This window comes from Schistocerca nitens, chromosome 1, assembly GCF_023898315.1.
Source record: "Schistocerca nitens isolate TAMUIC-IGC-003100 chromosome 1, iqSchNite1.1, whole genome shotgun sequence".
Lineage (NCBI taxonomy): Eukaryota > Metazoa > Arthropoda > Insecta > Orthoptera > Acrididae > Schistocerca > Schistocerca nitens.
Window position 1 is genome coordinate 551711380 of NC_064614.1, and position 17859 is coordinate 551729238.

General features: G+C 41.2%; 1 protein-coding gene across 1 annotated transcript in view; it reads right to left on the minus strand.

Moving 5' to 3' along the window:
- The window catches only part of LOC126254424 (zygotic DNA replication licensing factor mcm3), a 109375-nt gene that overhangs the window by 14481 nt on the left and 77035 nt on the right, over positions 1-17859 (minus strand). Inside the window, exons 10-14 of the mRNA XM_049955310.1 lie at positions 16026-16174; positions 14087-14242; positions 13221-13371; positions 12994-13134; positions 10424-10534 (exon numbers count right to left, since the gene is read on the minus strand). Of these exons, the coding sequence (XP_049811267.1) occupies positions 10424-10534; positions 12994-13134; positions 13221-13371; positions 14087-14242; positions 16026-16174 (708 nt within the window). The remainder of the gene's footprint in view (positions 1-10423; positions 10535-12993; positions 13135-13220; positions 13372-14086; positions 14243-16025; positions 16175-17859) is intronic.

Below are 17859 nucleotides of genomic sequence, written 5' to 3' on the forward strand. Positions count from 1 at the left end.
GGTAGATCATTTATGTAAAACAGAAACAGAATGAGATCTAAGATAGAACCTTGCAGATATTCTTTGTAGAATGATTTCCCATTTTGAAGTAGAAGTTCCTCTCTCTCATGATATAACCACACTTTGACCCCTGTTGGTTTGGTAGGGCTTAAACTATTCTAATACAGTGCCCCAATTCCATACTTTTTCAGTTTACATAGTAGCAACGAGTGGTTCACACTATCAAAGGCCTTTGATAGGTCACAAAAAATTCCTGTGGCATGCAGTGAGCTGTCTAGAGAGGAGCTAATTTTACCTACAAAACGGTTTATAGCAGATACTATGGTTTTCCTTTTTTGTAATCCATACCCATTTTTTGAGATAATTTTAAATTTTTCTATGAAATTTTGAATTTGTATCGGTGACTACCTTTTCAAATATTTTGGGTAGTGATGGAAGAACAGATACGGGCAATTGTTTCCCACATGTTCATTTATGCCTTTTTTTAAATAGTGGCTTAACTAATGCGTACTTACCGACATTTGGAAAATAACCTTCTTGAAAGGACTTGTGAACTGTTATAGATAGTAGCTGTGCAATTATTTTACAGACTGTTTTTAACTGTTTTGTTGGTATCCCATCACATTCTGCTGAAGTTTTACTTCTTTGTGATAGTATCACGTTTTCTGTATCTTTTACAGTAGTTTTGGTGAACGTACTGAGAAGTTCACCTTCAAATCGCTCACTGTTAAAGAAATTTGTCTTATATGGGTAATTTTCTACACTGATGTTCGATTTGTTTACATTTATAAAGAATTCATTAAATAATTCAGAAATTTGAAATTCATAGCCTCTAGCTGTGGTACCTGTTTCAGCTTTGATCATTGAGCATAATGCCTTTGATTTGTTTTCACTATCCAAAATCTATCATTTGTCAGTTTTCTGCTGCCTTTATAACTTCAAAAAAATATTTTGTAATTTTTTACATTGCTACCAAAATCTGGACTACATAGCTATCTTTTTCTTGCTCTAGAGATTTTTATTCCTTCAGTAATCCACTTTACTTTATTTCCTACTTTTTTTTATGATTTACAGTAATGGGGAAAGTTTCATCAAAAACATGTAGGGCGTTTTGCAAGAAAGCAGCAAAATTTTCAGAACATGAAATAACTATGATCTAGAGCCCACTCCACTTTATTTAATCTATGATGGAATAAGTTCACGTTTTCTTTGCAGGACTGGCATTTGGTGTAGGTTTTCCATCCAAGAAAAGGTCTATTGTTTTTGGTATCTTCATAAACAGAAAACAATTATCAGGAAGCCCTAAATCAACACAAAACTTATTTGTCTCATTATAATTGGTTAACATATTATCTATAGATGTTGCTGACATTTCGTTTACTCGATTAACACCAGTGAAATTAGCACTGAAATCCGATATTTGAATCCCCTGAAGATCCAAGCCATCATCGTTTAAATATACAGGAAAGCTGCATGCATTTGCGGAAGCAGTACCAACACAATACGGCCATGTTGGCTACTGTTACAAGGCCATATCACAACTACTGAAAATATTGTTGTCCTCTTCAGTAACTACATTTGTCCGGCCTCTCCACTGTGGTTGAACCTATAGTATGGCTACCTGTATAGTGGAGGCACACAGGCAACTACACCTTAGCAAGGTCCATGGGAGGGAGTGGAACGGAGATGGGATGGAGGGCTACAGATGTGAGAAGTATATAAAAACATGAGGCATTGAATGTAATATTATGACAGCCAGGGTCGCTACTCAAATTTATAAAAAAAAAGTCCCTAAGAATTCTAGGTTATGGGGAGCAAGATGGCATCATAGAAGTTAATGATAATTAATAATGGTGAGGGCTCGAGCATCTCACATTAATGAACTACTACTCTTTCTTCTTGGCTGAGAAATACTATAGTCAGGACAGTGTAAGTAGATCTTCGCCAGCTCTCAGTGGTGGTGCCAGCTTAGCCATCTACAGAGCTGTGACAACACTAAGGCTTTGTCATAGACACATTACAAAATCATGTTACACGAAAGGTTGAAGTAGACCCACAGAGCTGTCGCACCCAGTCCACTGCAACTGTCAGCGATCAACTTACACTGATTTAACTATAGCTGTAAGCATTAGTTTGACCACAGTTTTTGAACATTGGTAAAAAAAAGCTGTTCAAATGAGCACTTTGGGACTTAACATCTGAGATCATCAGTCCCCAACATTGGTAATTTATATGGAATAATATTCTTGTAATAAACGCACTTTGGATTATTAAGCATTTTATAATTTGTGGTTTATAAAGCTCAATAAAATTTATTTTAGGATGATAGGACAAAAAACACTGAATTCCCTGAAATTTTATGAAATTCCTTGAGATTTTCCTGGTTTTTCCAGGTAAAATGTGATTCATCCAGGTTTTCCAGAAGAATCGCCACCCTGACATCTGAAGTTCTACTCAGTTATGGAGCTCTACTAGTTTCAAATGGTTGCCTGCAGCACATTCGTTCACATCTACAGCAGTCTGAACACAATACTGTAGAGCATGAGATCAATGCAGGTAACTTTCCAAGTGTTCCCAAACATACTCCAATACCACTGACACACAGTTGTCTGATCAATCGAAGCAGTACTTAGTAGGCAATCACATGAGACACTAGCTGCACAATGTCTTATTGGAAAATGCCTTTTGTATTCATGCAACGACAAGCCAATGAACGGCTTTTGTACAGCAATCTGTGCTATCAGTAACATTCATCTTTTTATTACTTCACGAGACAGCATGTAGTGCCACAGCAAAACCAAGTTGTGAGGCACAACCCAAGGTATCCAGACAAGAAGACATCTGTTGTCAGTGCACAACTAGCTGAACCTAATATAATCAATAATCAGTGTCTTGTGCATCAGTCTAGTTCGTCCTTATATATAAAACAAAGATGATGTGACTTAACAAATGAAAGTGCTGGCAGGTCGACAGACACAAACAAACACAAACATACACACAAAATTCAAGCTTTCGCAACAACCTGTTGCCTCGTCAGGAAAGAGGGAAGGAGAGGGAAAGACGAAAGGATGTGGGTTTTAAGGGAGAGGGTAAGGAGTCATTCCAATCCCGGGAGTGGAAAGACTTACCTTGGGGGGGAAAAAGGACGGGTACACACACACACACACACACACACACACACACACACAAAATTCAAGCTTTCGCAACAAACTGTTGCCTCATCAGGAAAGAGGGAAGGAGAGGGAAAGACGAAAGGATGTGGGTTTTAAGGGAGAGGGTAAGGAGTCATTCCAATCCCGGGAGCGGAAAGACTTACCTTAGGGGGAAAAAAGGACGGGTATACACTCGTGCGCGCGCGCGCACACACACACACACACACACACACACACACACACACACACACACACATATCCATCCACACATATACAGACACAAGCAGACATCTCACAAGTAGACATATGTCCAATGCACCCTCCCACCACCACCTACTCCAGTCCTGTAACCCGGAAGGTGTATATGATCAAAGGCAGAGCCAAGTGTGAAAGCACCCACGTGATCTACCAACTGACCTGCCTACACTGTGACGCATTCTATGTGGGAATGACCAGCAACAAACTGTCCATTCGCATGAATGGACACAGGCAGACAGTGTTTGTTGGTAATGAGGATCACCCTGTGGCTAAACATGCCTTGGTGCACGGCCAGCACATCTTGGCACAGTGTTACACTGTCCAGGTTATCTGGATACTTCCCACTAACACCAACCTATCCGAACTCCGGAGATAGGAACTTGCTCTTCAATATATCCTCTCTTCCCGTTACCCACCAGGCCTCAATCTCCGCTAATTTCAAGTTGCAGCCACTCATACCTCACCTGTCATTCAACATCATCTTTGCCTCTTCACTTCCGCCTCGACTGACATCTCTGCCCAAACCCTAGTCTTTAAATATGTCTGCTTGTGTCTGTATATGTGTGGATGGATGTGTGTGTGTGTGTGTGTGTGTGTGTGTGTGTGTGTGTGCGCGCGCGCGCGCGAGCGAGAGTGTATACCCGTCCTTTTTCCCCCTAAGGCAAGTCTTTCCACTCCCGGGATTGGAATGACTCCTTACCTTCTCCCTTAAAACCCACATCCTTTCGTCTTTCCCTCTCCTTCCCTCTTTCCTGATGAGGCAACAGTTTGTTGCGAAAGCTTGAATTTTGTGTGTATGTTTGTGTGTCTATCGACCTGCCAGCACTTTCATTCGGTAAGTCACATCATCCTTGTTTTTAGATATATTTTTCCCACGTGGATTGTTTCCCTCTATTATATATAAAAAACAAAGATGATGTGACTTACCAAACGAAAGCGCTGGCAGGTCGATAGACACACAAACATACACACAAAATTCAAGCTTTCGCAACAAACTGTTGCCTCATCAGGAAAGAGGGAAGGAGAGGGAAAGACGAAAGGATGTGGGTTTTAAGGGAGAGGGTAAGGAGTCATTCCAATCCCGGGAGCGGAAAGACTTACCTTAGGGGGAAAAAAGGACGGGTATACACTCACGCGCACACACACACACATATATCCATCCACACATATACAGACACAAGCAGACATATTTAAAGACAAAGAGTTTGGGCAGAGACGTCAGTCGAGGCAGAAGTGCAGAGGCAAAGATGTTGTTGAATGACAGGTGAGGTACGAGTGGCGGCAACTTGAAATTAGCGGAGATTGAGGCCTGGTGGGTAACGGGAAGAGAGGATATATTGAAGAGCAAGTTCCAATCTCCGGAGTTCAGATAGGTTGGTGTTAGTGGGAAGTATCCAGATAACCTGGACGGTGTAACACTGTGCCAAGATGTGCTGGCCGTGCACCAAGGCATGTTTAGCCACAGGGTGATCCTCATTACCAACAAACACTGTCTGCCTGTGTCCATTCATGCGAATGGACAGTTTGTTGCTGGTCATTCCCACATAGAATGCGTCACAGTGTAGGCAGGTCAGTTGGTAGATCATGTGGGTGCTTTCACACGTGGCTCTGCCTTTGATCGTATACACCTTCCGGGTTACAGGACTGGAGTAGGTGGTGGTGGGAGGGTGCATGGGACAGGTTTTACACCGGGGGCGGTTACAAGGGTAGGAGCCAGAGGGTAGGGAAGGTGGTTTGGGGATTTCATAGGGATGAACTAAGAGGTTACGAAGGTTAGGTGGACGGCGGAAAGACACTCTTGGTGGAGTGGGGAGGATTTCATGAAGGATGGATCTCATTTCAGAGCAGGATTTGAGGAAGTCGTATCCCTGCTGGAGAGCCACATTCAGAATCTGATCCAGTCCCGGAAAGTATCCTGTCACAAGTGGGGCACTTTTGTGGTTCTTCTGTGGAAGGTTCTGGGTTTGAGAGGACGAGGAAGTGGCTCTGGTTATTTGCTTCTGTACCAGGTCGGGAGGGTAGTTGCGGGATGCGAAAGCTGTTGTCAGGTTGTTGGTGTAATGCTTCAGGGATTCCGGACTGGAGCAGATTCGTTTGCCACGAAGACCTAGGCTGTAGGGAAGGGACCGTTTGATGTGGAATGGGTGGCAGCTGTCGTAATGGAGGTACTGTTGCTTGTTGGTGGGTTTGATGTGGACGGACGTGTGAAGCTGGCCATTGGACAGGTGGAGGTCAACATCAAGGAAAGTGGCATGGGATTTGGAGTAGGACCAGGTGAATCTGATGGAACCAAAGGAGTTGAGGTTGGAGAGGAAATTCTGGAGCTCTTCTTCACTGTGAGTCCAGATCATGAAGATGTCATCAATAAATCTGAACCAAACTTTGGGTTGGCAGGCCTGGGTAACCAAGAAGGCTTCCTCTAAGCGACCCATGAATAGGTTGGCGTACGAAGGGGCCATCCTGGTACCCATGGCTGTTCCCTTTAATTGTTGGTAATTCTGGTCTTCAAAAGTGAAGAAGTTGTGGGTCAGGATGAAGCTGGCTAAGGTAATGAGGAAAGAGGTTTTAGGTAGGGTGGCAGGTGATCGGCGTGAAAGGAAGTGCTCCATCGCAGCGAGGCCCTGGACGTGCGGGATATTTGTGTACAAGGAAGTGGCATCAATGGTTACAAGGATGGTTTCTGGGGTAACGGATTGGATAAGGATTCCAGGTGTTCGAGAAAGTGGTTGGTGTCTTTGATGAAGCATGGGAGACTGCATGTAATGGGTTGAAGGTGTTGATCTACGTAGGCAGAGATACGTTCTGTGGGGGCTTGGTAACCAGCTACCTTCCCGACCTGGTACAGAAGCAAATAACCAGAGCCACTTCCTCATCCTCTCAAACCCAGAACCTCCCACAGAAGAACCACAAAAGTGCCCCACTTGTGACAGGATACTTTCCGGGACTGGATCAGATTCCGAATGTGGCTCTCCAGCAGGGATACGACTTCCTCAAATCCTGCTCTGAAATGAGATCCATCCTTCATGAAATCCTCCCCACTCCACCAAGAGTGTCTTTCCGCCGTCCACCTAACCTTCGTAACCTCTTAGTTCATCCCTATGAAATCCCCAAACCACCTTCCCTACCCTCTGGCTCCTACCCTTGTAACTGCCCCCGGTGTAAAACCTGTCCCATGCACCCTCCCACCACCACCTACTCCAGTCCTGTAACCCGGACGGTGTATACGATCAAAGGCAGAGCCACGTGTGAAAGCACCCACGTGATCTACCAACTGACCTGCCTACACTGTGACGCATTCTATGTGGGAATGACCAGCAACAAACTGTCCATTCGCATGAATGGACACAGGCAGACAGTGTTTGTTGGTAATGAGGATCACCCTGTGGCTAAACATGCCTTGGTGCACGGCCAGCACATCTTGGCACAGTGTTACACCGTCCAGGTTATCTGGATACTTCCCACTAACACCAACCTATCCAAACTCCGGAGATGGGAACTTGCTCTTCAATATATCCTCTCTTCCCGTTACCCACCAGGCCTCAATCTCCGCTAATTTCAAGTTGCCGCCACTCAACAACATCTTTGCCTCTGCACTTCTGCCTCGACTGACATCTCTGCCCAAACTCTTTGTCTTTAAATATGTCTGCTTGTGTCTGTATGTGTGTGGATGGATATGTGTGTGTGTGCGCGCGAGTGTATACCCGTCCTTTTTTCCCCTTAAGGTAAGTCTTTCCGCTCCCGGGATTGGAATGACTCCTTACCCTCTCCCTTAAAACCCACATCCTTTCGTCTTTCCCTCTCCTTCCTTCTTTCCTGATGAGGCAACAGTTTGTTGCGAAAGCTTGAATTTTGTGTGTGTGTTTGTGTGTCTATCGACCTGCCAGCGCTTTCGTTTGGTAAGTCATATCATCTGTGTGTATGTGTGTGTGTGTGTGTGTGTGTGTGTGTGTGTGTGTGTATATATATATATATATACGTTTTTTTGTGTGTCTATCGACCTGCCAGCGCTTTTGTTTGGTAAGTCTCATCATCTTTCTTTTTAGATATATATATATATATATATATATATATATATATATATATATATATATATATATATGGTTATAATAGAGGGAAACATTCCACGTAGGAAAAATATATCTAAAAACAAAGATGATGTGACTTACCAAATGAAAGTGCTGGCAGTTCGACAGACACACAAACGAACACAAACATACTCACAAAATTCAAGCTTTCGCAACAAACTGTTGCCTCATCAGGAAAGAGGGAAGGAGAGGGAAAGACGAAAGGATGTGGGTTTTAACGGAGAAGGTAAGGAGTCATTCCAATCCCGGGAGCGGAAAGACTTACCTTAGGGGGAAAAAAGGACGGGTATACACTCGCACACACACACATATCCATCCACACATATACAGACACAAGCAGACATCTCACAAGCAGACATATTTAAAGACAAAGAGTTTGGGCAGAGATGTGAGTCGAGGCAGCAGTGCAGAGGCAAAGATGTTGTTGAATGACAGGTGAGGTATGAGTGGCGGCAACTTGAAATTAGCGGAGATTGAGGCCTGGTGGGTAACGAGAAGAGAGGATATATTGAAGAGCAAGTTCCCATCTCCGACTTCCAGCCTTGCCTCTCAATCCTTCTTAAAAAACCTTAATCCTACTCCCAACATCACCACTGCTGAAGCCCAGGCTATCCGTGATCTGAAGGCTGACCGGTCCATCGTCATTCTTCCGGCGGACAAGGGTTCCACGACTGTGGTACTTGATCGTCGGGAGTATGTGTCTGAGGGACTGCGTCAGCTTTCAGACAACACCACATACAAAGTTTGCCAAGGTAATCCCATTCCTGATGTCCAGGCGGAGGTTCAAGGAATCCTCAGAACCTTAGGCCCTCTACAAAACCTTTCACCTGACTCCATCAACCTCCTGACCCCACCGACACCCCGCACCCCTACCTTCTACCTTCTTCCTAAAATTCACAAACCCAATCATCCCGGCCGCCCCATTGTAACTGGTTACCAGGCCCCCACAGAACGTATCTCTGCCTACGTAGATCAACACCTTCAACCCATTACATGCAGTCTCCCATCCTTCATCAAAGACACCAACCACTTTCTCGAACGCCTGGAATCCTTACCCAATCCATTACCCCCAGAAACCATCCTTGTAACCATTGATGCCACTTCCTTATACACAAATATCCCGCACGTCCAGGGCCTCGCTGCGATGGAGCACTTCCTTTCACGCCGATCACCTGCCACCCTACCTAAAACCTCTTTCCTCATTACCTTAGCCAGCTTCATCCTGACCCACAACTTCTTCACTTTTGAAGACCAGACATACCAACAATTAAAGGGAACAGCCATGGGTACCAGGATGGCCCCCTCGTACGCCAACCTATTCATGGGTCGCTTAGAGGAAGCCTTCTTGGTTACCCAGGCCTGCCAACCCAAAGTTTGGTACAGATTTATTGATGACATCTGCATGATCTGGACTCACAGTGAAGAAGAGCTCCAGAATTTCCTCTCCAACCTCAACTCCTTTGGTTCCATCAGATTCACCTGGTCCTACTCCAAATCCCATGCCACTTTCCTTGATGTTGACCTCCACCTGTCCAATGGCTAGCTTCACACGTCCATCCACATCAAACCCACCAACAAGCAACAGTACCTCCATTACGACAGCTGCCACCCATTCCACATCAAACGGTCCCTTCCCTACAGCCTAGGTCTTCGTGGCAAACGAATCTGCTCCAGTCCGGAATCCCTGAAGCATTACACCAACAACCTGACAACAGCTTTCGCATCCCGCAACTACCCTCCCGACCTGGTACAGAAGCAAATAACCAGAGCCACTTCCTCATCCTCTCAAACCCAGAACCTCCCACAGAAGAACCACAAAAGTGCCCCACTTGTAACAGGATACTTTCCGAGCCGGATCAGATTCTGAATGTGGCTCTCCAGCAGGGATACGACTTCCTCAAATCCTGCTCTGAAATGAGATCCATCCTTCATGAAATCCTCCCCACTCCACCAAGAGTGTCTTTCCGCCGTCCACCTAACCTTCGTAACCTCTTAGTTCATCCCTATGAAATCCCCAAACCACCTTCCCTACCCTCTGGCTCCTACCCTTGTAACCGCCCCCGGTGTAAAACCTGTCCCATGCACCCTCCCACCACCACCTACTCCAGTCCTGTAACCTGGAAGGTGTACACGGTCAAAGGCAGAGCCACGTGTGAAAGCACCCACGTGATCTACCAACTGACCTGCCTACACTGTGATGCATTCTATGTGGGAATGACCAGCAACAAACTGTCCATTCGCATGAATGGACACAGGCAGACAGTGTTTGTTGGTAATGAGGATCACCCTGTGGCTAAACATGGCTTGGTGCACGGCCAGCACATCTTGGCGCAGTGTTACACCGTCCGGGTTATCTGGATACTTCCCACTAACACCAACCTATCCGAGCTCCGGAGATGGGAACTTGCTCTTCAATATATCCTCTCTTCTCGTTATCCACCAGGCCTCAATCTCCGCTAATTTCAAGTTGCCGCCACTCGTACCTCACCTGTCATTCAACAACATCTTTGCCTCTGCACTTATGCCTCGACTGACATCTCTGCCCAAACTCTTTGTCTTTAAATATGTCTGCTTGTGAGATGTCTGCTTGTGTCTGTATATGTGTGGATGGATATGTGTGTGTGTGCGAGTGTATACCCGTCCTTTTTTCCCCAAGGTAAGTCTTTCCGCTCCCGGGATTGGAATGACTCCTTACCTTCTCCCTTAAAACCCACATCCTTTCGTCTTTCCCTCTCCTTCCCTCTTTCCTGATGAGGCAACAGTTTGTTGCGAAAGCTTGAATTTTGTGTGTATGTTTGTGTGTCTGTCGACCTGCCAGCACTTTCATTTGGTAAGTCACATCATCTTTGATATACACACACAGAGCGAGAGAGAGAGAGAGAGAGAGAGAGAGACAGAGAGAGAGAGAAGCTATATACATATATTTACCTTACTCTTCTCCTTGCGTGTTTTTTTCTTAGGCCTGTCGTCACTACTTTCATCAGCTGATGCATCCCCATCTTCACTCTGTCGCCGCCTCTTCTTCTCCTTCTCGAGGACCTATCACAGGACAGTATTGTCCAATACTAATGAAGAAAATATGTACATAGTAACACGTCAGAGAAATATATATATTACTCGACAAGGTGAGCTGGTTAATTGGCCATGGCGGCAGCATCACATAGTTTATGCCCAAGAAATGCGGGAGGGAGGTAATAACACACCTTTCAGCATTCTTACTAGTGGAGCTCTGTCACACGATACATGTCTACAGGCACCACTCTCTGAATGAACTGACTAGTTACAACAAGAAACAAGACGTACAATACAACTCACCCTGGCTGCTAAAGACGTTTCGCTGGCATTATTTGTAAAACTAACTTCTCCAGTGATGTCACTACATTCCACAGCCGTGTCTACTGATTCATTGTCTGCTGTTTCAGTCATGGATGATAATTGATTTTGTTGTCTTTTCAGTTTTGTCCTCCATCAAAGTATCTCTTCCTCAGTAGTCATTACACATTTTTTGTTGTGATGCACAGTATTCTAGCATTATAGTACCACAGCAGTAAAGGCCAATGTCACAGCTGCATAAGCAAACTGAATGGTCAGTGGTTAAGAGTTTCTGGCCAGCAATGGTGAGATCTCAGGTTTCACTCTCAGCTACCACTCACATTACTATCTGGTGGAAAGGTCTAGAAGGAGATCCAATCAGCCCTATAAGGCTAACCGTAAAGCTGCTTGAATATAATAGCACAGAAACAGACATGCAAACTGTCTAAGTATCCTTCCACTGAACGGCTTTCACCAGCCTGGATGACAATGTTTATTTATTAGCAGCAAAAGCATCATCCATTAGTTTTTTCAGATTAGAGAGTGAGATGCTTTGATGTTTTATAACTATCGAACTTATTCTTTGCAAGATTCAAGATCAGTGCTATAAATTAGGTCTCGGTGGAACGTAAGACAGGAACAATTTTCTTGCAAAAAATTGTCATTCGAATAAAGAGGAGAATGTTGGTGCTCCTTAATTAATGCCATTGGTTTTCCTTTGTTCTACAAATTTTTAATTTTTCCATGACCATTTCTAAATCACATTCCTGCTTTAGTCGTAGAGGAGAAGTGAACACAAAATAAAACTCTGCATTCATAACAATGAAATGCTGCACGACGCTGTTGTTTGACACTTTGTACAGTTACTTATTCCCAATGTAATCTGTACGAATCCACATTTGTCTAAATAAACCACTAGTCACTTTCATCTTGATGCTTCTTCTTTTTAAGAAAAAAATCTAATGTAGTATGTTCTTTTAGCTACTACATTCTCTTGTCTGCAGACAACAATAGGTTTGTTATGACACTTTTTAATATCAAATTCCACATACGGATCAGTTTTTCTCAGTTTCTTTGCTAACCTGGAAGTCCAATTCTGTGAGACAAAAGCTGTGGAGTTTTTGCAAAGATGGTATTACCTTATGTTGTTCACAAAATCACGGAAGTTTATTTAGTACCACATTAGACATACCACCAATGAAATATTTCCTGTCAATGTTTAATTACTGTGTGGTAACTTTAAAAGCAAGTTTGATGGGGCCTTCCATGAAGGTATTTTTGGTGATCACTTTTTGCACTCAAACTGTGAAGTAACAATGCACTCTACTCTCAATTGGAACGTTACTGTACTCAGTGAGATGATTAAGTTAGTTCTCGCCATTTCATGTAACCAGTTCACCGTGCTGAGTAATTTAAGTTATGGCCCTCTTGATGTATGAATACAGAGTTTCATTCAAAAAAATGCTTCTATGGCCAAATACAAAACATCGTTTTTGGACAACTTCTGCTTTGACTTACACTGATATTTACCAGCAATTGGTGGCAACCACAGTTAACTAAAAAATAAAATCAGTACACTAAAATTAAATACCATAAATAGAATACAAAAAATAAATATTTGTAAACCGTGGTATAGTTCTAATAATTTTATTTTTTTAGATCCCCAGTAACACTGCCGACTGACCACTAGAAGTTTCGAACAAGATGCCAAGTTGAACATCTAACAATGCAAAGTCCAGGATGGAATAAAAACAAAATGTAAAATTAAATACCGCTCACCATATAGAGGAAGCTTAGAGTTGCACACGAGCACAATGAAAAATGATGATAAAAATATTTCAGCTTTCAGAAAAAGTCATTCTTTGGAATTAGAAAATGAATGACTTCTAATCTAGTTTCTCTCAGATTGCTGGCAATATTTATCAATAAAGATTAGGAAAGCATTTCTGCACAAAAATCACGAGTATTTCTAATCTAATTTCTCTCAGACTGCTCATAGTATTTAGCAATAACAATTAGCAAAGCACTTCTGCAGAAAAAAGTATGAGTATTAGAAATTACTATGGGATACTTTTATTTTGATTGAGTGGAGGGTGGGATGAGGGGGCTGCAGTATCATGCAACAGAGATGAGAAGTACAAAATCCAAACAGAAAACTTACTTCAAGATTTGGACCTGGGTATTACCTTCTTAAAATATGCAAACTGCACTAACTCAATGGCTGCTTGAGCATCTTCCACATCCACTGTTCGTGAGAGTCGGGCCTTTGCATGAGCTGTTGAAAGACGTATTAAAGTTTCTAATGTACGAGCTGTCACAGGTTGTGTCTGAAACAAATTCACATATTAACCTTATGAAAATAAAAATACAGGCTGAAATTTATACACAGAATTGGAAATTAAGAAACACTTACTCGGGCAACATCATTTTCTACACTGTCCTGAGAGCGAAGCTTTGAATATTCCTCACAGATTACATTTGAAGCTTCTTCTGTTAGGGTAGGCTTCATCATCTTTGCAATATGTATATATTTACGCATAAATTTCACACTAATAATTTTGTCCCTGTTCAAAGAAAATCAAGTTTACTTTAATAGTTATTACTGAGAAGTTCTGGTGATTATTCATTGTCTAAACAAAAGAACCATGTGCAATTTGCAGTGGATTTTGTTAATGAACTGATGTAGTTACTACATTATAACCCAAAACTTTTCCTTAAGAACGTGTTCAGTTAGCACTGCCATGCTTAAGTATATGAACAGAATTTTTGTGTGTTACCAGCCCTTTTCGCATTACTCACTCAAAATAATTAAACAAATAACTGCCAATTGATTTGCCACGTTTGTAACACCAGTTCCCACCTGATCTCCAAAGTTAAGTGACATTGGGACTGGCTAGTACTTGGATAGCTGAGTGTTTCGGGGAAAACCGAGTGCCATTAGTTTTCAGGGCATGCAAGTTGCCAAAGTGGTGTGCAATTGACAGATTTGCACCAGGCCATAGTGTCACATGACACTGATTATTTTTTTATTAAACAACTTAAAAATAAGATGATGCGGATCACACCAAAGTATAAAGAATAGAGTTTAATGACATGTTCAACAGAGCATCACTACTTCTGCTTAAACAACGAACATGCGCGCGCGAGCGTGTGTGTGTGTGTGTGTGTGTGTGTGTGTGTGTGTGTGTGTGTGTGTGGGGGGGGGGGGGACACATTATATGATGTTAGAATTCAAAAGAATATCCTAATATAATAATAATAATAACTAAATTTACTTACTTTCGTGATCTTGTGTTTCCATGTAGAAGTGCATCATATTTTTCATAGATTGGTGCGTTACTATCATCCTCCTCTTCCACATCTGGATTGTTGGTAGCAAGTAAGTCAGCTGCTGAACCCATTGGCAACACCGCCCCATCCTGTTCTCCTGGGTTCCTACACATTTTGAGATTTATGATATTATTCCAACATGTACTTAATCGAGAGAAAAAAAGGTCACATCCACTACCATGAAATACTAACAGCATATGGAAGGTCTAATTAACAAGTTAAATTTGCCGCTTCATGACAAAGTTTAAGGACATAAATATTATTTTCCACAACTCCATATGCAGTTATGATGAGAATGAGGAATGGAAAAGCACAATAACATAAAGACACAAAATACACTACCCTACAAAGAAATAAACTAATCCTGTTACACCTATATCCAGTAACAGGAAAAAACTGTTTTATTTTGTGGTCAAATTCGGCATTATTTTTGCTAATTCAGTGTTATTTTTTGCCTAGTTTCATGTTTTTTCTTGTCATGTTAGTCTTTTTTTGGCAAATTAGCTATTTTTTGCTGAAGTCAGTGTTGTTTCTGCCAAATCCAGAATAATTTTTTTGCCCAAATTCAATAACTTTTCCCCCAACATGAGTTTTTTTACCAAATCCAGTGCACTTTTTTTTGCCTATTGCATATTCAGTGCTTTTTTGCCACATTTGGTGTTATTTGTTTCCCATGTTAGGTCTTATTTTTTACCAGATTCGATGGTTTTGTCAAATTCGGTGTTAGGTTCTGCCAGGCAGAGTGTCACCACAGATTGTCATGGACAGATTAGTGGAAGCTGGGTTGAGATCTTTACTTACTGTGTGGCCTTCACTGCTGACATCATACTCAAGACAAAGACTTGCACGATTTGAGCACGACATAACTGGAACAGTAAGTGGTGTTCTGTGATGGGGCCTAATTTTTGTTTGTAGATGTCAGTGTTGCTTATGCCTCTGTAGAGGACTTCTGACTAGTCACACTAAGTAGCGATTCTTGAGATAAGTAGCGATTCTCTAGACCCTACATGACCAACTCTTGGAATCATCACATGCAGAGCTTTCGGATATGAGAACAAACTGATTGTTAAAATGAAGCCGAGTGCTTGTCAGGATGCGGCAAGACTGGTAAACCCTGTTGCTGTACCCTTCATGAACAGCGTACAAGACAGCATGTTCCAGCAGGATAATGCAACATCCTCCAAAATGCTGTTCATGCCACAATCAACCTTGAGGAATGTATCCATGCCTAGTCACCTGATTTAACATCCAAATGTCACAACTGAGATGTAATGGGAAGAGACACCTGCTTTCATACCAGCCTCATCAGCAATCTTAATGAACTGACATACCAAACGTTTCAGACACAAGAAGAAATTCGTCAAGATGACATTTGGAGGCAATTTACTTCCATGTCGCAACAAATGTGGGAGTGTTCTCGTGCTTCACACTGATGATGGTGGTCATCAATTCTGAATGGAATGAAAGTTTGATCATTTAATGGTAGTTACACGACGAGCATCTTCACAAAATTTGATATATATTGGACTCTTGATTCATGGTGCTTATGTACGATTAACAAAGTACTATGGTGTCCACACAATTATGTATCACATGAGCAGTTTCATATAGTTCCACAAATTGTACAAATGGCAGCCAGCACATTGAGTAAGTATTTGTGGAAAAGAGAGCCCCAAGTCATAAACTGGTGTTAGTCGGGAATAAGGTAACAAATCGGTTAATGGAAATTGTAAGAGGGAAAAACCAGTAAATATTTATGCCAGGTCAAATACTTACACAAATTAGTTTCCTCATATGTATTGTAAATGTGCATATACAAGACTGTTAGTGACTAACTGAAACTTTGCATCTCTTACTTTAACTATTTCTTTTTGTTTTGTTTAGTTACCTGTATCTGTGCATGCGTACTACATGATCAGATATCCTGTTGTCCTGCTCTCCATCCACAAGATCAAGCATTACAAATAGCAAGTCAAAACGTGAAAGAAGAGAATCTTGAAGACCAATATTCTCCATTGGAGTTTTGTACTGGTCATACTGCAACAAAAATTACAAGAAAATATGAAACTAACAAACTGCAATTTTATCTCAAATGTACTACACCATGGAATTCAAGTTCCACTGTATAACTATTCAGATTAGTTTCTATTTTATACACTATGATGAACTGGTTTGAAGCCCATGGTGACAAAAAGAAATGTTTTATTTTTATCATCAGTGGCCATTCACAGTTTTTATTTATTTATTGTACAATGATTATTGGAAAAATAATTCTCAATGTCAATCAAGTATTTATTAAGACATCTTTAGGAAGTAATTTTATATTAAACCACACAAACAAAAGGAGATATAAATGAAATTATTGCAGAATTCAAGTAAATGAAATTGTATTGTTAGAAACTGACATTCTGAGTCCACAGTTGTGTTCAAAGTACAAGTTGATCTCTGAAAAGAAGGACAACCAGCCAATGCTCATAATGGTATTCATTTGCATAAATAGTGCCATTACTGGTTTTGAACGAACAGGTTTACCTTAAGATGGCACTTTGTGTTTAATTTGTCGTTGTTTATATTAGTAGTTGGTAGTTTTCTCCCTTTTTTGTGAAAGTTCCTTGGGATGGTAAGTGCCCAACAGAAGAAAAATAAAATAAAAAACGAGATAAGGTGCATTAAACTGCACCTGTATGTAATAACAAATAAAAACAATGTACACTAATCTCAAAGATAACCGAGCTTTAGGTCGCTTACGTTGAAATTCCTGCATCATTATGCTGCAAAGTTGACTGCTAGTGTACATAACATAGTGAAAAATACATAACACACTTTTTTTGTATTAAAATATGCACACAGTGCAGGGCACCACACACAGATAAATGTTTTTGTCACGTGGAAGACGATGTACAAAGATAGCAATATCATATCTAAAACAGTCCAAAGAATTTCTCAATAAGAAATGTAGATATGTACACTGACATGTCAACAAAATATGTACAATGTATAAACGTTTCATTACATGCAGTCTACAATGAATGAGAAATGATTACAATTAAAATAAACAAAGAACCCAGTTTGTTAGGAAATGTTATAGAAATACACATTACATAAATTTTATGGCACACAAAAAGAAAGAAAATAATTATGAAACAATTGTGCATAAAAATTATGTTCGTCAACATGATATTAAAATGTGATTACTAACTGAAAGTTTACATTAATGCAGCTATTGTGTTCATGTATGACTAAGCAGGCTGTTGCATTTTTGTGTCGTGTTTCATATAATGTAAACTTTCAAATGACTATAATATGTTAATATAATGGCCACCACCATAACATTTATTTATGTACAATTATTTATCATTTATTTTGTTTCCTTTGAATACCGTCAATATTTACGTAATATCTTTTTGTAACTTCTAACAAACTGGTTTTATGATGTGCTTATTTTAATCGTAATCAACACTCATCTATTATAATCTGAATGTAATGGAACTACAATAGATTGTAAATTTTCTGCTGTCACATTGACGAGCACACCAGTAAACCCCCAATTCTATGAAGAGTTGAACTCCCATGTATGTTGATTACTTCACAAAACATGATCTAATGTGTTGGATGTCAAGCACGTCAGCAAGAAGTGGTTCAGGAAAAGTGTGAAACTGTGCTAAAAATTGGTTGGAAGTTCGGGAATTTGCACTCCATTTTAAGCAAACGCAAATTTCTCA